Genomic DNA, 23,348 nt, shown 5'->3' with positions numbered 1-23,348 from the left:
ATATCGACAATCTGCAAGTTACAAGAGTTTACACCAGGGCATTAGAATGTATCTGTCTAGATTAAACAGAGTTTCTTTTAATCTCAATCTTCCGCCTCTTTATATTTACATAAGCCCTACACCAAAATGAAAAGATAGAAACCACTTTCTGGCCGGTGCGCATCGCGGCATATAGCCAAGTTCAGTTTAAAATGAGTCTGATCCTCAATTAATCCACTTTTATATGTGGAGATAGGAGAGACTCTGGATAAACATATTTCTTTAATCCAGTCACATCCAAAAGTATCTTGCTGGGGGCCTCTGTTGCTGGTTTCCCTGGCCCGGGGATCAAGAACCAACGTTGGAACCAATCTACAATCTCGGGGAAAAAAAGTACGTAGATGAATAATGTCTTGAACCATGGTGGCTCTGTTAGATACTTGTCTCCACGGCATGCACTTTCCACTATTGATCTCGCACACTTTTCCACGGGCAATACTGGAGTCACGCTCATTTCAACCTGGTACCAATCACAACAAATTCGATGATCTAATTCAAATGAACAAAAGTACACATCGTGTTAAGAATTAGTTAGATATAATTGAATGTTAGTGATCAGTTTGTTAGTTTGTGCAGGGAAGTGATCAGTTTGTTAGTTAGTGCAGTGAGCTGGAAGTTGTTATAAGTTTGTTATGTAACTAACTTCTAGCTGTCACTTAGTTGGCAAAATGCACATGGTGACAAATTTTGTGCTTATAAAAGCAGGTACTTCTCCTTCATTGAGATATATGAAAATAAGATCAAAAGGTTCCTCTCAGTTCATTCTCTATTTTTCTGTTTCTGCATTCTCTTCCATGGAAGATCAAGCTTCCATGGACTCCATTGCACAATTGTAAAAGTTTTCATGGTATTAGAGCAACGGCATTGGGATCGTATCAGCAGCTGCGTACAGATTCAAAATCAATCTCGAAGTTGCTGCATAAGTTTCTGTTATGGCAGAATTAACAGTTGCTACTTTACCACACAGTCATCCTCTTTATCTTCATTCTTCTTATATACCAGGAACATCTTTGATTCCAATAAAACTCAAAGGACCTGAAAACTATGGTCTATGGAGTAGATCACTACGCATTGCATTGTTAGTGAAGAACAAGCTTGGATTTGTGGATCGAACCTGCTTAAAAGGATCATTCAAGGGAGAATTAGAAGCTCAATGGGAAAGGTGTAATGCTGTGGTACTGTCGTGGCTTAGCAGTACTGTAGCTTCAGAATTAATCACTACAATTGTATATGCTTCGAATGCAAAATGAGTTTGGGATGACTTCAGAAAAAGGTTTGATAAGTCGAATCTCACCAGAGTCTATCAGCTATGGGACTAAAACAAGGTACAGATTCTGTCACAGTTTATTACTCAAAATTGAGAGATTTATGGGATGAATTAGATGTATTAGTACCAGCTCCTATGTGTAGTTGTGATGAAGCCAAGCCCTATATTGAACACTTACGTCAGCAGAGGTTGTTAATGTTTCTAATGGGCTTGAATGAATTGTATAGTCATGTGAGGAGTGATATATTGCTCAAGGTAGTCGTGCCTACTGTTAATCAGGCATATGCCAGAGTCATACAAGAGGAAAGTTAGAGATCACTAGGTGTAGTGGACATCAACAAGGAGCCTCTTACTATGCTAGTCAATAGAAGACAAGGATTACAAGGAAAGAAGTTGTTGGATAATCCCTGTGCACACTGTGGATATAGGAATCATCTATCCAAGGATTGTTATAGGATAGTAGGATATCCTACAGATTTCAAAAGAAAAAGGAAGCAGGAACAAGGCAATACTCAAGTAGGAAACACTGGGTATAGAACTAGCAACAATAATCATTATGCAGGATCTGGTTCCAGACCATATGCTAACTATGTTACTGCTGAAGGAGAAGGACATGAACTTACTCTCACCGAAGATGAATATAACTATGTGAAGAATTTGAGACATAATAAACCTACAGAAGCTAGTGTAGAAGATGGTGAATGCAAGGCCAATTTGGCAGGTAATGTGTCACTGACACCTTCTACTTATGATCATGATTGGATCATTGATTCAGGTGCCACTCATCATATAGCATCTTCTAAGGATCTGCTAGATGAATTGAATTGTCTAAGTGATCAAAAGTCAAATATTGTCCAATTACCTACCGGGAATAGAGCTCATATTACAAGTACAGGCAGCTCCACTATTTTGGGAAGTTATAAAGTGAAGAATGTATTACATGTGCCTCATTTCAAGTATAACTTGCTATCAGTTGCCAAGCTGACTAAAGATCTGTCCTATAGTGTTAGTTTTTTCCCTAACTTATGTGTATTGCAGGACCTCTCCAGTGGGAAGGTGATTGGGATTGGTAGAATATATGATGGTCTTTACTTGTTGAAGGATACAATCAAAGCAGTGGTAAATGCTGCAGTGAAGGATGATAGCTTAACCACATTGTGGCATCTGAGACTTGGCCATCCATCTATCACAGTCATGCAATACATACCATCTCTTAACATTCAACTATCTGAGAAACCATGTTGTCACATATGTCCTCAAGCAAATCAAAGTAGGCCAGCATTTCATGATAGCTTACATAAGTCTAGTTGCATTTTCCAATTGTTACATGTAGATGTTTGGGGTACTTATAAAACTCCAACTTATGATAAGAAACAGTACTTTGTTACCATAGTAGATGACTACAACAGGTTTACTTGGGCCTGTTTAATCCACTCAAAGGTTGAAGTTCAGTCTGTAATAAAAAACTTTCTGGTAATGGTGAACACTCAGTTTGGTGTTAAAGTGAAAGTGTTAAGGTCTGACAATGGCACAGAATTTGTGAATTCAAAATGTAGAGAACTATTTGCTTCTCTTGGTATTGTACATCAAACCTCTTGTGCATACACACCCCAACAGAATAAGGAGGTTGAAAGAAAGCATAAACACATATTGAATACTGCTAGGGCCTTAAAATTTCAGGCTGGTATACCTATTTCTTATTGGGGACACTGTATAAAGGAAGCATTTTATTTGATTAACAAAACTCCCTCAGCAGGTTTACAAGGAAAATCTCCCCATGAATTGCTATATGGTACTCAACCAAAGTTAAGTCACTTGAAAGTATTTGGTTGTCTTTGTTTCATTTTTGTGCTACCTAGATCAGATAAGTTTGCTCCAATAGCCAAGAAAGGAGTTTTCATGGGGTATGCAGAAACACAAAAAGGATATAGAGTTCTTGATTTAGAAACTCATTCCTTTCATATTAGCAGAGATGTCACATTTGCAGAACTTCAGTTTCCATTCAAAACTATCTCCAAACATCAAGACTCAGATATTTCTGAAGATGATGCATTTCATCTTTTCCTTGATGATCATACTACTAGTCTTTTGCCATCTGATCCTATTGATACCTCTCAAGATGAGAATTCTCATAGTGACTCAGATGAAGTTCTTCCACCTGAAAAGGTTGTAGTTCCTCCAGTTGCAGAAGATAGTGCCATACAAAGTCTTGCCCTTTCAAATTCACCTGTTCTTGATCCTTCAGCTGCAGAACCATCCACACCTGTAATGATTCCTTCTGAGTCTACCAATGCCAGACCAAGTAGGTCTCTTAAACCACCTATTTGGCACAAGGATTACCTTGTACCCAAGTTTTCCAAACAAGCTCACAATGCTTGTCTTGATCCTATTCAAGACTAATCATTCCTTACTGCTCTTTCAACTACTTCTGAGCCTTCTAGTTTCAAGGAAGCCTCTAAGAGCAAAGAGTAGATTATAGCTATGCAAGATGAAATTGCTTCTTTGGAGCTAAATGGTACTTGGACAGCAGTAGGTCTTCCTCCTGGCAAAAGGGCCATTGGATCTAAATGGGTATACAAGGTTAAACTTAAGGCTAATGGTGAAGTTGAAAGGTACAAAGAAAAGCTGGTTGCTAAAGGCTATAGCCAGCAAGAGGGTCTAGACTATCATGAAACATTCTCTCCTGTAGCTAAAATAGTAACAGTTAGGACTGTCATAAGTGTGGCAGCTTCACACAACTGGCCTCTTCACCAAATGGATGTGCATAATGCTTTTAAGCAAGGTGATCTTCTTGAGGATGTTTATATGGAGCTGCCTCAGTGTTTTCAGAGGCAGGGGGAGTATAAGGTGTGTAAGCTACTTAAATCCTTATATGGTCTGAAACAGGCTTCCAGGCAATGGAACTTGAAGCTCACTGAAGCTCTATTAAAAACTGGTTACTCACAAAGTCCTTATGATCATTCTTTATTTACTAAGAAGAATGGTGCAAACATAGCAGTTATTCTCATATGTGTGGATGACTTACTCATAACAGGAAATAATGGGAAGATGATACAATAGTTGAAAGATTCATTTCATAGCAATTTCAAGATGAAAGATCTTGGTGATCTCAAATATTTTCTAGGAATTGAGATCATGAGGTCCAAAGAAGGTATATTACTTAATCAAAGAAAATATGCACTTGAGTTAATCTCAGACACTGGGCTTAGTGGTGCAAAGCAGTAAATACACCTTTAGAAGCAAACACTAAACTCACCACAGTGGAGTATGACGAAATAACTGGAGCAAAGGAGGATCCTTTGCTCCAGGATGCCACAGGTTATCAAAGATTGGTTGGAAGACTCTTGTATCTTGCCATTACAAGGCTTGATATCAGTTTTGCTATACAAGTATTGTCACAATTTATGCAGCAGCCTAAAGTTTCACACTGGGAAGCAACTTTAAGGTTGGTCAGATATATCAAAAGTAACCCTGGTCAAGGGATACTGCTAAGTACTAAAAAGAGCCTAGAGCTTGAGGCATATTCTGATTCAGATTGGGAAGCTTGTCCTAATACTAGAAGGTCTGTAACTGGATACATGGTCAAGCTAGGAGACTCACTTATATCCTGGAAGTCTAAGAAACAACACACTGTGAGCAGAAGTTCAGCAGAGGCTGAATATAGAAGTATGGCTGGAGCTGTTGCAGAGGTGATCTGATTGCTAGGAGTACTGAAGGATCTGAAAGTCAACATTGTCACACCTGTAAGATTACATTGTGATAGCAAGGCAGCAATCCAAATTGCTGCTAATCCCATATTCCATGAGAGGACTGAACACATAGAAATTGATTGCCATTTTGTAAGGGAAAGGATCAAGAATGGGTTGATACTGCCCACCTATGTTAATACTAAACAACAGTCTGCTGATGTACTGACAAAGAGCCTAGGAGCAGCTTCTCATCATATGTTACTATCCAAGCATGGAGTCTTCAACATATACTAAGACTAAAGCTTGAGAGGGAGTGTTAAGAATTAGTTAGATATAATTGAATGTTAGTGATCAGTTTGTTAGTTAGTGCAGTGAAGTGATCAGTTTGTTAGTTAGTACAGTGAGCTGGAAGTTGTTATAAGTTTGTTATGTAACTAACTTCCAGCTGTCACTGAGTTAGTTGGCAAAATGCACATGGTGCAAAATGTATTGCTTATAAAAGGAGGTACTTCTCCTTCATTGAGATATATGAAAATAAGATCAAAAGATTCCTCTCAGTTCATTCTCTGTTTCTGCATTCTCTTCCATGGAAGATCAAGCTTCCATGGACTCCATTGCACAATTGTAAAAGTTTTCACATCGTCTCACTTATACCTTAAGGGGTCGTTTGGTTTGGATATAAGTTAGGATGGAATTAGTTATGTTGGGATAAGTTATGTTGAGAGTAGTTTTTGTTGCTTGTTTGGTTTGTCATATTCAAAATTATATTCATTGCATAATTTCTAAGAATAAGTTGTTTGTTTACAACAATACTCTCCACCTTATTTAGTTTATTTTTCTTACATTTTCTTTGCAAGTTTTAATTATTCATTCTTTAAAATTAAATTTTCATCTTATTTAACTTAAATATTTTTATGTATGTATTATCATGATTTTACCGTGTGTTTTTAAAAATTAAACTTTCATCTTATTTAACTTAAAAATAAAACTTCCATCTTATTTAGTTTTAAATAAAATTTCCATCTTATTTAACTTAAAAATAAAACTTTCACCTTATTTAGCTTAAAAAAGAAACTTTCATCTTATTTAGCTTAAAAATAAAACTTTCATTTTAAGCTTATTAAAGTAAAATAAATTTTATTATTAAAATTATCGACATTTAAAAGCTATCTACATTTTAACAGATATATAAAATATAATTTTTAAGTGAGTAATAAACTATTTAATTAAAAATGTGTAATTTAGTAATGAAGTCAACATTTTAAAAGAAATCAAAATATAAATAAACATAAGAATTAGACAAATAAATTCAACTTATAATATATTAATAAATAGAAATTGTATTTATAAAATGTAATTTTTTAATAGAAAAATATATTATCATAAAAATAACAATTAACTAAGGTTGTGAATGTTATTATAAATGTTGTTAAAACTTATGTTAATATACACGAATATAAAAAGTGATGTATAAAAGAGAGTTTAAGAGAGTATTTTTGTTATTTTACATACTGTATCCTAGGATAAGTTATCCTGGGATTACTAATCCATTCTCCTTGAGGGATAACTTATCCCAGTACTAATTGTTAATCCTGGGATCAGGGGCGGATCTAGCATGTAATTAGGGGGTTCATCCGAACCCCCTTCGGCGAAAAATTATACTATTTATACATGGTTAAAATATTTTTTTATGTATAAATAGTAGATGTCGAACCCCCTTCGTCTAGTTCGTGTGTCTACTTTTTCAGATTTTGAACCCCCTTATTAAAAATCCTGGGTCCGCCACTACCTGGGATAAGTTATCCCATCCATTGCAACCAAACAAGAGATTTAAGGACACTTAAAAATTATCCCAGAATTAAACTCTCTTATTCACCACACCAAATGACCTCTAAATGTTAGATGAGGTGATCACACAACTTGGACACAATTTAGCATTTGATATATAAAAGCTTGACATTTATAATCAAAAGAAGAAGAAACTTACATCTCTCATTACTTGGTCTACTTCCAACTTGCCTTCGGTTGTGAGAAATTTGCCTTTAGTCATCTCAGATTCGGTTAGTCCTGGAGTGACAATCGTAATCCCAATTTGTGTCCCAAGTTCTACCCGCAACGTCTCCAAGAAACTAATCAATGCAGCTTTACTTGCCTGTAGTAACACTAAGAACCCGTTTGGATGAACTTAAAAAAAGTAACTTTTATGTATGAAGTGCTTTTAGAACTTTGAAGTGATTAAAGTTATTTTTATAAATAAGCAGTTGAGTGTTTGGATAAAAGTGTTTAAATGAGGAAAATGATGTGAATTTTAGGGTTAAAAGAATAAAAAGGGTAGTTTGAAAATTTAGTTAAAATATAAGGGATATAAAAGTAATTTCCATGGTCAAAGAAAATGACTTTAAGCACTTAGAAAAAAAAAAGTTAGGAATCCTAACTTTTTATTTTTGTCTGACTTTAAGAACTTTATGGCTTAAAGTTAGCATTAGGCAAACACGTTCAAAAGCTAAAAAAGGGCTCAACCAACTTAAAGCTCATCCAAACGGACTCTAAATTAACTTCAAAGTGAACTAGGCATTAAATAAAGTCATAGCCAGATTAATATTACACTATAGAAGCTGATTCTGGCTGCAGGTAAATAACCAGCTGATGAAGTGATTCCTATGATTTTGCCCTTGGTTTCCTTCAAATGGGGAATAGCAAAATGTGTAGTATAAACTGCGCCCCAGAAATTTATATCCTGAACGTATAGAATACACCGAATTAATCTCTGAATTTTTTATCCACAATATTCATAAATCGAACAAACTCGAAGACATGTACACAATTTGTGCAACAATGACATGCCCAATTACCATTGCAGGTGCAGCATTGGTGACCTCTACAAGGTCCTCAAACATGTATAGGGGCGTCACAGCAGCATTGCTCACCAGATGATCCACTACATGAAAGCAATAAAATCATTTTCACTTAAACATAGTTGATTTAACTTTTTTGCATAATATAATATAAGTTCGTTCGAGGTCTAATTTATTAGTTTTCCACACTTACATCTACCAAAATTGCTTATGGCTTCTTCGATTAATCGCTGGCAATCTTCAACTTTGGAAACATCAGCATGTACAGATATAACATGTGGAGATCCAAGCCAATAGGCCATGTCTGCTACTTGCTCAAGACTCTTGCGCCTTCGTGCCGCAAGGACTAAACGTGCACCTTTCTTAGCATATTCATAGGCTAAGTGCTTCAATTACATAACAAACTCAAATTAATTAACCAAGCCTTGCATATAGAGTTCTTTTTTAAAAGGACCTATTCCTCTAATAATGATGATTAATCTAGCAAAGAATTTAAGTTATATATACCGCTAGTGTAATTACCTATCAATGTAGTTAGATCAGAAGTCTCAAATGAATGGATTGAACCAAATTTAGTCGCGTCAAAAATAAATTGGGTTTGTAACTGGGAAAAAGATTACTTGAGTTGAATTAAAATGGATTGGAGTCAAAGATGGCTAAACAATCTTGACAATGGGGCTTATTCCCACTTGCCTAACTCTTATCAAAAAATTACTTTCTTATAATTTGTCTAATTACCAAATGAAATTAGTTTCCTATTTATTATTATTGGTATATATAACGTATAAAAAATTAAAAATATTTGAAGTAATAAGAATTCTAATTAATTTAGGTTACATATTTAGCTCAAAATCAACTGTGCCCTTAACCGGACGAATCAAAATGAACCGACTAAATAAGTGAATAATTTTGGATGGTCGAACCAATCATTTTTTTCGGGGACTAATTTAGTCACCGTAGCTTAAATTTATTATGTAAATATTTTCTTAAACTCATTCAGAAAAAGTGTAGAAATTAATGTTGGGTACAAAATTACCTCGCCAATACCAGAAGAGGCACCTGTGATGACAACAACTTTATCGACTACGTTTTCAGTAAATATAGAACGGTAAATGAAGTGAAGAAACTTGAGAAAAAGATATAGAGGCATGAAGTGGATGAGTGCTGTTGTTGCAATATGAGGTAAATAAGTATTCAATAATTTGTGGATCAAATTCAAGATGAACTCCATGGCTAAAGAATATTGGAGCTTTTTTTGCAGCAAGCTGGCCTTGTTTATTTTCATTTGTAAGTGGGAGGACATAGGACGTGGCAGCAAAAAATACGCAGGAACTGACACGTACACCTCTTCCTTAATTGATACTTCAACTTTTTTAGAATATTTAATTGGAAGGAAATTTATTTATTTATTAAAAAAAACTAAATAAATAATAATCTGGCTTTAAACCCTAATCAAATTTTGGGGCCTAAACACAAATTTCTTAGAAAGACTTTATTTTTTAGCTGATATATATAAATTGAATAAGTATAACATATTTAGTATAATTCTATAAATAAGGTTTGGAGAAATAGGGTGTACGTTGACCTTATGTAGTAAGAACGTAAATAATGTAAATTTTTAATATAAAATTAGAATAATAAAATTTGATAAAAAATTTAAAAAGCTCATATAATAATATTGAAATAGTGTTGCATTGAATTTTATAAGTTGATATAATAATATAAAAATAGTATTAATTTGTAGTGCTTGAAGTTTAAAGAAGACACCAAAAAATAACGTTGATTTTTTTTCATAAAGACAACAATAAGTTGTTTTAAAAAAATGTATATCTCATGAAAAATTTATATCTTGAATTTGAAAAATAAACATATTCAAGTGACTTTATACAACCTATCATGATGGTATCCAAATATCCATCAAGACTTTATGCATTAATACAATCAATAAAGCGAATAGATTCATTGTATTTCATAGTATTAAAATGAATACAGTACATTGAATGTGTATACAACTTATTCATCAAGACTGTATATGTTGATACAATCATTAGAGACAAAAGAAGCATATGCGTTTTTGCTTGAAAATTATCTGATATGGATTAGTCATGCAAAACAACATAAAGCATGTCTTTAGTTACATGGGGCGATCAAAATAGGGTAACCCAACAAATTTTTATAATTTTTTGTGGGTCAATTTGAATTGCATATATATTAATTTAAATTTTGATGGGTTAAACTAATAATTAAGTGAGTCAATAATCAGCTCAAATTTGAATAGATTGGGTGAATTATATTTTTATGGGTTAATTTATTATCTAAACAAATCATAAACGTTTCTATAACTATAAATCGGGTCATTAAGAATAAAATAAAATTTAAAACTAAACTAATTATTTATATTTTAAAAAAAAAGCATTGACATTCTTTTTGGGATAGATTAGAGAAAGTATGTCAATTAAAACTGACCAGAGGTATTATTTGTTATAAATTCATGTCCATTACTTGTAAATGGGAGCTGTAGGAGAAAACTGACACATGGTATGATTGTTCTCTTGATTAAATTGTGCCAAACAATATCTTTTGAAAGTTAATTTAGATTCCAAGTTTTTAGGTATCTATCTCTAGTGTACATATACTAATCGCCTCTATGTTTTGAACAATGAGCATTACAAATAAGAGAGCTCGAAAATATGATCCGATCCGAACTCTTGAAATTGAAATAAGTTCAATGATGGATTGAGAAATCTTTGATGATCTCTTCTATTTGGGGAATTCGCTTTAAAATCGTCCGCCTTACCCCAACGCCAAGTATAAAGTTGAGATAGAGCGTCTCCGATCCCCTGGTTCCTGGTGGGACATTTTTAGAAGAAATTGCCACTTCATAGTGCAACCTGTTGTCTGCCACTTTTATTTTTTTGTGGGGATTAATTCATTGCTGAAAGAGACTCTGGATAAACATATTCATGTAATCCAGTCAAATTCACAAGTGTCTTACTGGGTGCCTCGGTTGCTGGTTTCCCTGGCCCCGGGATCAAGAACCAACGTTGGAACCAATCTACAACCTAGGGAAAAAAAAAAGAGTGTAGATGAATACTGTCTTGAACCATGATGGCTCTGTTAGATACTTGTCTCCACGGCAAGCACTTTTCACTGCTGATCGCGCATACTTTTTCCACTTGCAATACTGGAGTCACGCTCATGTCAACCTGGCAACAATCGCAACAAATTCTATGATACTACTATCTTCCTTGACAATTATAAGTGCACATCTCAAAAGAAGTAACTTACATCTCTCATTACTTGGTCCACTTCCAACTTGCCTTCTGTTGTGAGAAATTTCCCTTAAGATATTTCGGAATCGATTAGTCCCGGAGTGACAATTGTAATACCAATTTGTGTCCCAAGTTCCACCGGTAATGTCTTGTAGAAACTAATCAATGCAGCTTTACTTGCCTGTATTAACACACTAAATAAAACATATTATATGAACGTGCGCGCTTAATAATAATGTGCAAGTCAAAGTCAAAGTCATAGCTAGATTAATATACATTATAGAAGCTGATTCTGGCTGCAGGTGAACAACCACCTAAAGAAGTGATTGCTATGATTTTTCCTTTGTTTTCCTTCAAATGGTGAATGGAAAAATGTGTAGTATAAACTGAGCACCAGAAATTTATGTCCTGAGAATATAATATAAGGCCCAATCAATCTCCAAAATGTTCATAAAACGAACAAATTTCGAGACATTTATGCAGAGCAATGATATAAGAGTTACCATTGCAGGTGCAGCTTTGTTGACTTTGACAAAGTTCTCAAACATGTACACGGGCACCACACCCGCATAAGTCACCAGATTTAAACACACTAACCCTTTAATTACCCGTCAATATATTTAGTTCAAAAAACAGGTATCGAATGGGTGGATTGAGTTGAATTTAAACAACTCGAAATGAGGTAAGTTAATGCATGGGCAACCAATCCTAGTTTGAAAAAAAGGTGTTGAATGAACTGATTGAGTTGAACTTGAACAAATCAAAATAAGTTAAGTTAATAAATGGACAATTTGTCCTAAATAAAAACTGAAATGTCGAATGAGCGAATTGAGTTGAATTTGAACGGATCAAGCTGATTTAAGTTAATGAACGTGCAACCTGTCCAAAGGTTACTAGCTAGAGCTGAAGTGAACCGAACCGAAATGCACTAAACAATAAATTATAATCCAAATATTACCAAATTTTAGTATTTTTATGTTTTTTTGGTAGAATTTTTTAAAATTTCTTTTTGACAAGATTGGACCATCTTAGCTCAAATTAACCCAAATTTTAAATGAATTTAATTGAACGAATCAAAATAAGTTAAGCTATCAAAAGTTGGGTTACTAATCTCACCAATACCAGAAGATGCCCAAGTGATAGACAATAACTTTGGCAACAACGTTTTTGATAAATAGAGAACGAAAGATGAAGTGACAAATAGCAAGAGATATAAAGGAATGAAGCGTGGATGAGTGCAGTAATTTCCACATGAGATAAAAAAGTGTTCAATATTTTATGAATCAAATTCAAGATAAGCTTCATGGCTAGATCAAAGCTTTTAACTTCTTGCAGCTAGCAATCCTTGTTTTCAATTCCCCTTTGTTTGACCATTACATTACAAAATTCAGAAAATCATATCACCGAAAGTGATATAAGAAAATTAAAAATTAAATTATTTTTAGTTATAAAACGTCATTATTATGCAAAACAAGATAAAAGGGTAACTTGATCATCAAGAATAGTACTCATAGACTTAAATATAACCAGTTTTATTAGGTTTTCCCTAGAGAAGGCTCCCCCAATCATGTTAGTGAAGTATGTTGTATGTGTGAACAAAAGTCTTACATTTGAAGTAGAAGATCTAATTCAAATACTTAGTTTGCAGGATCATTGAATTCGTTTCACTAGTTAGAAAGTACAATTACATATAAAGACGAACTACACTATATAAAGTCACAGTCTATAATTGTGTATATGTTACACTTGTTCACTTTTCAGAGAAGATCTTCACAAAAAATTTCACTTGAACTTTACAGGAATTGGAGAAGGTAGAAGGTAGAAGGAAGAAGAAAGTGTTTTTTTTTTAGAAAAGATACATTGTTTTTCTAAAGGAGAAACCTTTTATAATCCTAAAGGAATACAATTTTTCAAATAATTGTGTTTCTTCCCTTTAAATTAATAAATTAAATATATACCATTTATATATTATTTATTTATTAATATGGATCCGGATTGACCCACATGGGTGATCCGATCCAATTTCCTTTAGAAGTTGAAAAGATTGGAAAGCTATATATAAGATGTAGAATTTCTTAATGGTGTGAGACATTTTGATGAAATTTATACGGACTTGATTTAAAGCAAACAATATCAGTATATTCGAGGTGACTGAGCCGAACAAAGTAGAACGCGGGCCGAATCAGAAAGACTTCTCAAGGTTCATATTAAGAAAAAGAGAGTAAGCAAAAGAGGGGGCAACTCTCAATCCGACCATTCAATTCACTCCAATGGACCTGCATGATTATGTAGTCAAAACAATTTCATTATTTTGTATATTATAAGGGGAATGAATAAAATTTCAACTTTAAATAAAGATTATCTCGGACTCACATCCTGAAATACTTGCGCGCACATATTTATTATAAGCTGGATAGGTAATCAAAATTCTCTCAGCAAAAACTCTTCAAATGGTTATTATGATAATTGACGCATTCAGAACGCCTAGTTGATTTTGTAGAATTGTGCATCTTGGTTTGACATAAAATGCAACTTAGCAGATATTTTCGGTCTCTCAACTCTCAACTGAGGGAGGATCAGGAATTTTATTTTATGGGACACTATTTGATTTGACACAGTGTTTTAAAAAAGAGAGGAATATTTTTAAAATTTGTGATCTAAAATAATTTTTGGATATTTGTGTGGTTGTAAATCGGTCATCAAGGATAAAAACGAAATTTTAAAGTTAATTTATTTTTTAATTATAGTAAGATGACATTTTTTTCTAAATGGACTAAAAAGAAAAATGTGTCACATAAAATGGGATAGAGAGAGTAAGAATTGATGCATGTATTAGTAATATGTAATTATTATAAGAAAATTTATATATTACTTTATGCTGATATTAATTATACAAAGTTTGTTAATTCATGAATCACTTATTTTATCTTTTATCTTGTATAAAATAATACATAAATTACCTCATAATTTAATCTTTGTATAACTCACCTTTGAACCAGCTACCAAGCACGTATGTTTGGAAAGTCATATACAATATATTTTTTGTAAAAACTACATATTTATTATTATTACCTATACTTTCAAAATATTACGTTTCTTACTACTAATTAAGAGTTTTCTTCCAATATATTGAGTAAAATACACTTAGATACATGTATTTTTACTATCAGATACACTAAAATAGAGAGAGAAGTGAGCGAGATATCGATGTATCTCAAATACATGTAAATCACACTAGATACATGCATTTGCTTATATCTAGCATGATTAGCATGAATTTGAGATATCGAATATATGCGAGAGTGACAAGCGAGATGGTAGAGAGACAAGCGAGATTTGTCATGTATCCCATGAATCCACTTGTATATAATATATCTAGAACAACTTACGTCTAATTTTGACTTTATATATCCGAAGATATATTTATTTAGATATATTTAAATGTATCTAAACGCACAAAAATATAATAAAATATATAATATTATAAATTAGAATATATCTAAATAATTAAATTCTAAACGAATTTACTTAAATTTCCTATACCTTTTTTCATAGGAAAATTTCTCCTGGACCTCTGTTGCGCATGAAAAAGAGCCCCCCTACCCTCCCCCCCCAAAAAAATAAATAAATTGTGGTGTGAGCATATGACACACTTCCCCTCCACAAATCCAAATTTGTGAATTATCCATTCTCACATCCCCAATCTTCTCTATCCCCTTATTAACCAAAAGCCGTCCAACTTCATATTAATCCCTTTCAAACTCTCACCAAAATCATCATCAAAAAACAGAAACATGATTATAAATCTTTCCTCTTCTTCTCCTTCTTCTTGTTCTCTCTCCCTCTCAACATGCATTAATTCCAAGTCACATATTTCAAGATTCCAATTAAGGACCAAGACTCACTTCTCTAAATCTCTATCTTTCTCCTCCTCTTCAACTTTTCATTCCAAGAATCAATTTTTACATGAAAAGAACAGACACCCACTTGGTAAAAGGAGAAATTTCAGGAGTTGGGTAATTCCTGGATTTGATTTTGGTGGCAATTTTGAGAGTACACAGTCAGTTTTGGAAGCAGTTGGTGTGTTGACAGCTATTATTGTAGTTCATGAAAGTGGTCATTTTCTTGCTGCTTATCTTCAGGGTATCCATGTAAGTAAATTTGCTGTTGGGTTTGGTCCAATTTTAGCTAAATTTAATGCTAAAAATGTAGAGTACTCACTTAGAGCATTTCCTCTTGGTGGGTTTGTGGGTTTTCCTGATAATGATCCTGATAGTGATATTCCCCCTGATGACAAGAATCTGCTTAAAAATAGGCCTATATTTGACAGGGTTATTGTTATTTCAGCTGGAGTAATAGCTAATATAATCTTTGCTTATGTGATAATATTTACACAAGTGTTGTTAGTTGGGTTGCCTGTGCAAGAATCCTTCCCTGGGGTTCTTGTGCCTGATGTTAGGCCTTTTTCAGCTGCATCTAGAGATGGATTGCTTCCTGGTGATGTAATTTTAGGTCTTAATGGAATTGACTTGGGGAAAAATGGACCTAGTTTGGTCTCTGAGGTTGTTGATTTCATCAAGAAAAGCCCAAAGAGAAATGTGTTGCTGAAAATAGGGAGAGGAGAAGGGAGTGTTGATGTTAGAGTCACACCTGATGAGAATTCGGATGGTACGGGTAGGATTGGAGTTCAACTGTCACCAAATTTCAAGATTTCGAAAGTTCAGCCAAAGAATATACTTGAAGCATTTAGCTTCTCTGGAAGAGAGTTTTGGGGTCTCACATACAATGTTTTGGACAGCTTGAAACAGACGTTTATGAACTTCTCACAAACCGCAAGTAAGGTATCAGGTCCTGTTGCCATCATAGCTGTTGGTGCAGAAGTTGCAAAATCAAACGTTGATGGCCTTTATCAATTTGCTGCTGTTCTGAATATCAACCTTGCTGTGATTAATCTCCTTCCTTTGCCGGCTTTGGATGGGGGTACTTTGGCGTTGATTCTCGTAGAAGCAGCTAGAGGTGGAAAAAAACTTCCTTTAGAAGTAGAGCAAGGGATTATGTCATCTGGAATCATGTTTGTGCTAATTGTTGGACTGTTCCTTCTTGTCCGTGATACTCTGAACCTTGATTTTATCAGGGATTTGTTATAAACAGTTGTCTATAAGTTCATAAATCTGGAAGAATTGATTAGAGAATTTTACGGACAACTATTAAGAACAGTAAGAAGCTACTGGTTCAAGGAGATGATTCACCCATGATTGTTGAACATAGGTCTTCTTTCCAAGACAAACTTTGCAAGGTGCTGGCTTCTCCTTGATTTCAGTTTATTTCAGATACATGGATATTTCTGAATTCTGCCACATTGTCTTCAGTTGTGTTGGTATCACTGGCTCGAAAGAGAAACCCCTTGCTCGTTTCACAGCTATACATGTATATGGAAATTTATACAAGTGCAATGTTTTACTTTCATATTCTTATTGTTTCTATTGAAGCTGAGGAAACGAGAGAAGGAACTGTTCTAAAACTTGGCAAACTAGTGATAAAATTTGGTTATAGGTTTCCTTTTGTCTAAAGAACCTATTTTAACACAAAGTTAAACTTGACTTCTCCTGTTTCTCTTTCCTTGAATTGTGTAGTGCAGCATTTTGTTTATGTCTAAATTATTATAGATGATACAGATTTGGCTTCTTCCTCTTCTCTTGGACTGGTTCATTATGTAGAAAAATGATGTATTTTCTTGTAGTCTTGTGTATTCTATATTGTATTTTCTACACTCTGATGATGCATGACAAGTCTTATGCTCGGTTAATGATCACGTAAGAATGTTGTTAGCTGGAAATAAGGTTGTTACTGCAGTTCAGCCATGTTCATTTCATAATTCGGAAACAACTCCAACTAAGGAGTTGTATACAGGGGTTCACAACCAAGGGATGCACAAATAAGTTGCCACCATGAACCAAGGATGGGAAGGATTGAGTATAGAGCTTCTTTTTTATTTTGAGGGTAGTTGGCAAGAGCTGTAACTGCTTACAATGCAGTTGATTCGGAAACATACATCAGGACAGTTGTTGTTGGGTGGGGTGGGGGTGGAGGTGTGTAGGAAGATCAGGCCACCGATCTTGCTCCACTTTATACTAAGTGAGGGTGGTTGGGTCTGTCATCCGTCATAAAGTTAGTACGCCAAGCAGCTTCAGATTCTGTTGTGCTGGTGCATGAAACAAGCACACAATAACTGCGTAAATCTTCGCTCTCTAGTGTTTTATGGCTTATTGCAATTTAAATGAGATAACGTATGTTATTATAGACTATTTTCTCTTCCTCATGACCAAACTAGTTTAGTATGTTGTATAAGGAAACAACTCCCAGCATAAAACTCTACATTATTAATAATTTAATTTTCGATATTGAATTCTACATAACTAATAGCTTCACAATATATAGGAAATTTCTGTGTGATTTTATGTGACAGAATATTATAAAATAAAAGAATATATGCATCAATAATATCATTATTTTATTTTATTTCCAACTTCTAGATTTACTCGCCTTATGTATATTTGAATTTGAACTTTTGTGTTCTACTTGAATGCTTCATCTCCCTCATACTTTCTCGACCCTTTCTTATGATTGTGTTATTCTTCACTTATAGTTTTTTTTGGGTTCAACTTTCGTCATCTCCCACCAATTCAGGGACGGATCCATGTTGAACTTTTCGGGTGCTCGAGCACCCATTGATCTCGTATCAAACTATTTAATATTTATATAGAAATTTAATAAAAACTCTATAAAAGTAAATAGTTAGCACCCAATTAATAAGTAGTCTATTGGTGCAATAGTTGTTTGTGGGTGCTCAAAGTTCATTATTAACTCTATTGTGTCACGAGATTGATTCCCACAATGGCTACTTTTTAAAATTTTAAAGACCCAAACTCTGTGCCAATTGTTCTCGGTTTCTGTAGATGTTCTTTTGCTAATTTTTTCGAAAAAAACTTTTTCATTATTCAAAATAATATTTATTGTAGTTTTTCGTTTAAATTCTCTTTGCTATTGTGTTTATAAATGATTGTCTCTTTTATGACAAGTCATAAAATTGCTTACTTTTATTTTGTGATTGGTAGCTGAGGGGAGCACCCACGACCTTAAAATCTTGGATTTCACTGGGTTGTTGTTGTTGTTGTTGCCATTGCCATCAATAACATGTATTGGATAACTCTGTCCATCAAGGCGAGGACAAATGGAAAAAATCACTTAGTATTTTAGTTTCCGTTAAAATTTGAATTTGAAACTTCGTGATTTTCAACCGTTTCATTTACCACTAACTAGGTCATTTCCTTGGTTCCTTTTTTTTTTACTTTATAGTTGATGTGGATGATGTTGGTGAGATTTGTTATCAGTTGTCACATAAAGATAGGAGGCCAAAAAATTATCTAAAGAGGTTTAAATAGATACTATAAAATCATCCCTTAAATTTGAATTTTATATCAAAATGAATTTTTTAACCTTCTTTGTCATTACGTAAAAGAAATTATATTAAGGAACTTTGACAGTATATATATAATAAAAAGATATTTTTTATTATTTATACGACATAATTTTTCGACGGGAAAAATTCGTAGTGTGCAATAAATTTTTTATAGTGGTGGTTTGGAGTGTTGATCGCCTCTGTTTTTGTTCCTTAGCCTGAGTTGGTTGGGGTAAACATCTCAGCATCTTATTTTGATCTCCCCATTTAAGTGATATTTGCTTTTATTAAAAAAAAAATCACGAATTTTTATTTCCTCATTGAAACACATATGATTTAAATTTTAGTCAATTTATCATAACTTTCAATCATGCATAATCAAGTGCAGACATACATGAAAAAATAAAAAGGGTGCTAATAAGCTTGTTATTATTTTGATAAATTGATAATTAAGATTTTGCTCTTTATGATACATAAAATTAATATTTCAGATTTTAATTTATTAGAAATGATATGGGTGTTAAAATTTGAAAAATAAGGAAATTATTTTTTGCTAAAATATTTAAGAGCCAATTTAACCATGTGTTTTAGTCATGTATGACTACACAATCATAAATGAAAAAAAAAATGAAAATGGCGTTAAATTGATTTGTCAGGTTTTATTATCATGAAAAATATAAGATTGCGATTTGTTCTTTATTATACAAAAATTGTGTTTCAAATTTGAGTTTATTTAGAGTAAATTTGAGTGTTCAAATTAGAATAACAAAATTATTATTATTTTGCAAAAAGATGCACATGCTTGAAATCAGCCACGTGTAACTAATTCGTTTTTTGCACTCATTCAATTTCTAATGTAGTCGGCATTTCGTTCATATATGATTGAAACACATATTAAAATTGACTAAAATTTTAATTGTGCATCTGAAATTTTTTCATGTAAGCAAGCACTTTGAAACACACCTTAAATTGGCTAAATTTGAGGTAATCTTTATATACACTTCAAACACAAATTTTCAACCACAGTCACGTATGTCTGAATTACTTTCAAAAATGGGTTAACTTGCAAAAAAAAAAATACAAAGAGAAAATAAGTTAAATTGTGACCCCTAAGTGGGTACTTGTGCACTTCGATGAAGTTTGTTTGTAATATTTGAATTTATGTTCAAAATTGATCTTATTTGAAGTAGTTTTAGGTGTTGAAATTTAAAGAAAAAAAATTTAATTAGCAAAACAAATTTAAATACACATTATTGAGAAATAAGACAATCTTTTCATGTACTTTAAACGTGAATTTTCAACCTAGATCACATATGCCTTAATTATTTATAAAATCAGATAAACTTGTAAAAGAATAAATAAATGTATATATACACTTTGAATGGTAATTGCACAAAACTTAGCCCAAATCCCTCCTTGGCCTTTTTCTCCTTCTTGAACATGTGTAAGTTGTTGGAATCAGTTAAAAATATATAAATACAAAGTGATTTGAACTTATATAAGAAAAAAAAAATAGATCTTAAAAATCACTTTGTGACATGTGTATATAACATTATATATCGTGTGTGTCATTATATATCACATGATATATCATTTGTGTCACTGTATATCACGCATACTTTCATGAATTCAACTGTGATATGTTATATCATGTTGTATATTGTATATACTTTCAGAAATAAATTACATAATCTGTAATAAAGCACATAAGTCATGCAATTATCACCCAGATTACAATAATTCTTGATCTAATTCAAAACACCCTGAATTCTCCACATTTAACCATTACTTAGCCGCAACACACAGTTGCAGAAATCAATCGCAGACAGACTATCTCTGTCTAAACAATTCACATGAAATCAGAAAGAGGACAGATTCCGAACTTGAAATAGACTACCACGAATTCTCCTTTTTATGTTTTATAAAGAAGAACGATAGCCTTTTCTTTTCACAAATTACAATGTTGTAATACTATTCACCGTTTCATTTTTTTTATGAAGTCGTTCATCCTTTCCCTCATGTAGATGGTTTATTTAGGGTGATTGGGTTTGGGTATATTAATTAGGGTGTTAGTAAACTGATGGTTTAGATAATTATTTGTGTGGGTCTTCTTTAATTTAGGTGATTTTTTTTATGAGTTAAATTTAAGTGAATAATTAGATAGATGCACAGAATGAGGACACGTGTCTATCTGTTAGTGTGAAGGATACAATTGCTCCACTTTTTGCACGGCAAGGCTTTGGTGTCTCAATAGTATAACAAAGGGTATATACACATACCATTTAGAGATAAGTGTCAAAAACACATCTACACTATCATATTTTTTTGAGCTTCATACATAAACTATTGGGACCTAAACTATCATTTACTAGTTTGAAAAACACACATCAGTGGTGTGTGTAATACACTCTCTCTTTTATTTGAAAAAATCTTGCCACATGACATTTTACATGAATAAAATATTTCATCTTGACAAAATAAAATAAACTTTTAATATTAGTTAAAATTTAAAGATCAAAGTATTACTATCCGAGAAAAAAGAAATTATTTTTTAAAATAAAATTTAAAATATTTTTCTCACCAACTCTACCACCTCCCCCTACCCCATCCACCCCGTCCCCAAACCCCACCCCCCGACAATCCCCCGCCCTTTTATTTTTTTAAATTTCTTTTATAAAATATTTTTGAAAAAATCTGACTCCTCCCCACTCCTTCCTAAAAAAATTAATACTATTTTTATTTTTAAAAATAAATAAAATTCTACTCACTCCATCTAATCCTACGCTTCTAATTTATTTTTATTTTTTTATATATTTTTCTCGTTTCGTGTTAGATATGTACATATATTTATAGAAACATATTTTTTTCTACTTGTATACTGAATATAACAAAAATAAAAATTTTATTTTAAAAAAAGTCCTGCGGCAAGTAAACGATATATATATAAAGCGAAGGATTAGGTGGGTGGAATAGAATTATTTCTTTTAAAAAATATTAAGACAATATCTAAATTATTATATGAGGGGGGGGGGGTTTACGGTGAGAGGAAGTGATGAAGTGGGGTAAGAAAAATATTTTATATTTAAGTTTATAAGAAAATTTTTGGGATGGTAATACGTTAATATTTAACTTTAACTAATACTAATAATTTATTTAATTTTTGTTAATGTGAAATGTTTTGTCCATGTGGAGTGTGATGTGACAACTTTTTTTTAAAATAAAAGAGAGAGTGTATTAAACACACCATGATGAGAGTGTAATAAAAGAGAAGAGATGTGTGTTTCTCAGACTAATAAGTGATAATTTAGGTATGAAACTCAAACTCCCAATAGTTTAGGTATAAAACTCAAAAAAGGATAGTTTAAGTGTGTTTTGACATTTTATCCCTACTATTTACGATAGTTTAAGAGTATATTTGTTATTTTTCCCTAAGTTAAATGACGATTTCAAATCAAATAGGCGTACCTTTCGTCCTCATATTATTGAGATGCAGAAAATCCAATAGTCATATTCTAGAAATAAATTACATAATCTGTAATAGAGCAGATAACTCGTGCTTTTATCACCAGATTACAATAATTCTTGATCTAATTCAAAAATTAAGATGGTCAAAAAAAAATTTAGTTAATTAATTTGATTCAATATTTTTATGTAGATGAAAGAATAGTACTTAAATTTAAAATAATATTCTTTTCTAAACCTTTTTCTTTTCAAAATGTCACCAACAAATAGTTTCTATATCTAGATTACAAAATTCACTTTTTTTTGTTTTAGATATTTAGAGTGCATTAGTGGACCTATATTTATATTTATGATGTCATTATATATCATCTTCCAATGTTCTTATATTGTAATGCATTAAGTGAAATTCTGGAATAAATTGTATCCTGATATATACACAAAAGATAACACAATTGTAATTTGTATAATTTGTTGTCTAACTCGATGTTTAGTATTTATATTGAGAATTCATAAACTAAAGTTCTCCCCTTTGCCTTAACTAAACAGTTGCGTAAGGTCCATTAAAGAGGTCTACTACTGAATTTTTTTCGTTTTTGGAGTTTGAACTTGAAATCTCTAGCTAAGGATAAAGATATCTTATTTATTCACTACAACAGAAAGTAACATAAAAAAAAATTCCCCCCTCCCTCAGCCTAGGGATAGACATGGTACAATAGATATCAAATTAACTACTATAATCGATTTTTTTGTTACCATAATTTCGATATCAAATTATTAACAGTAAAAATAGTAATTCGGTTACTCTTGCATTTCTATAAACTATTTTAAAAGAATATTTTTCTTGGTGAGTGTCTATCGAAAATAACCTCTATCCACAAGAATAGAAATAAGGTCTACATACATCTCATCTTTCTCAAATTCACTTATGGGACTATATATATTGGGTATGTCGTTGTTGTTGGCATGTGTTTTTAAAAAAATTGGTATTCGAAACAATATTCATATTTGTAGAAAGAATATTGAAATATCAAACTATATAGTTACATATACATGAATTCATTATTATTATTATTATAATAAAAAATATAAACTTGTATAAGGACAAAACTAAGAGGCCGTTTGGATTGACTTATAAGCTGTTTTTAGCTTTTTTTGAGTATTTGGCTGGCCAACTTAAAGTCATTTTGTGCTTAAAATAAGCCCCAATAAATAGTTGGCTTTATTTGGATGAACTTATTTTAAGCATTTTATAAATTGAAAACAGCTTATAAGTCAAAAAAAAAAGTTGGCCTGCTTTCAACTTCT

The 23,348-nt window shown here is 32.6% G+C and overlaps 2 protein-coding genes and 1 pseudogene across 2 annotated transcripts; 1 reads left to right on the top strand and 2 right to left on the bottom strand.

Moving 5' to 3' along the window:
* Window positions 1-208: 208 nt before the first annotated feature.
* LOC129892569 (11-beta-hydroxysteroid dehydrogenase A-like) lies at window positions 209-9,084 on the bottom strand. Its single transcript, XM_055968149.1, has 6 exons — window positions 8,887-9,084; window positions 8,044-8,236; window positions 7,848-7,933; window positions 7,601-7,732; window positions 6,983-7,147; window positions 209-499 (listed from the first exon to the last, which is right to left on the bottom strand). The coding sequence occupies exons 1-6, from the start codon at window positions 9,079-9,081 to the stop codon at window positions 209-211; spliced, it is 1,062 nt and encodes a 353-aa protein (XP_055824124.1). The 5' UTR covers window positions 9,082-9,084.
* Window positions 9,085-10,774: 1,690 nt separating this feature from the next.
* Window positions 10,775-14,150, bottom strand: LOC129892676 (11-beta-hydroxysteroid dehydrogenase-like 6; annotated as a pseudogene).
* A 629-nt stretch (window positions 14,151-14,779) lies between these two features.
* LOC129892397 (probable membrane metalloprotease ARASP2, chloroplastic) lies at window positions 14,780-16,738 on the top strand. The gene has a single exon (XM_055967967.1). It carries the CDS (start codon window positions 14,917-14,919, stop codon window positions 16,267-16,269), a length of 1,353 nt encoding a protein of 450 aa, XP_055823942.1. The 5' UTR covers window positions 14,780-14,916; the 3' UTR covers window positions 16,270-16,738.
* Window positions 16,739-23,348: the final 6,610 nt, after the last annotated feature.

The sequence above is a fragment of the Solanum dulcamara genome, chromosome 6 (genome assembly GCF_947179165.1).
Source record: "Solanum dulcamara chromosome 6, daSolDulc1.2, whole genome shotgun sequence".
NCBI classification, from domain to species: Eukaryota; Viridiplantae; Streptophyta; class Magnoliopsida; order Solanales; family Solanaceae; genus Solanum; species Solanum dulcamara.
Note: the sequence above shows the minus strand (reverse complement) of the source record. Positions and strands in the feature narration are given on the sequence as shown.

Coding starts and splice junctions, on each gene's coding strand:
- LOC129892397 (XM_055967967.1), top strand. CDS start 14,917: ATGATTATAAATCTTTCCTCTTCTTCTCCTTCTTCTTGTTCTCTCTCC.
- LOC129892569 (XM_055968149.1), bottom strand. CDS start 9,081: ATGGAGTTCATCTTGAATTTGATCCACAAATTATTGAATACTTATTTA. Junction 8,237..8,886: donor CCTCTTCTGGTATTGGCGAG/GTAATTTTGTAC, acceptor ATGTAATTGAAG/CACTTAGCCTATGAATATGC. Junction 500..6,982: donor TAGACCAAGTAATGAGAGAT/GTAAGTTTCTTC, acceptor GATTGGTACCAG/GTTGAAATGAGCGTGACTCC.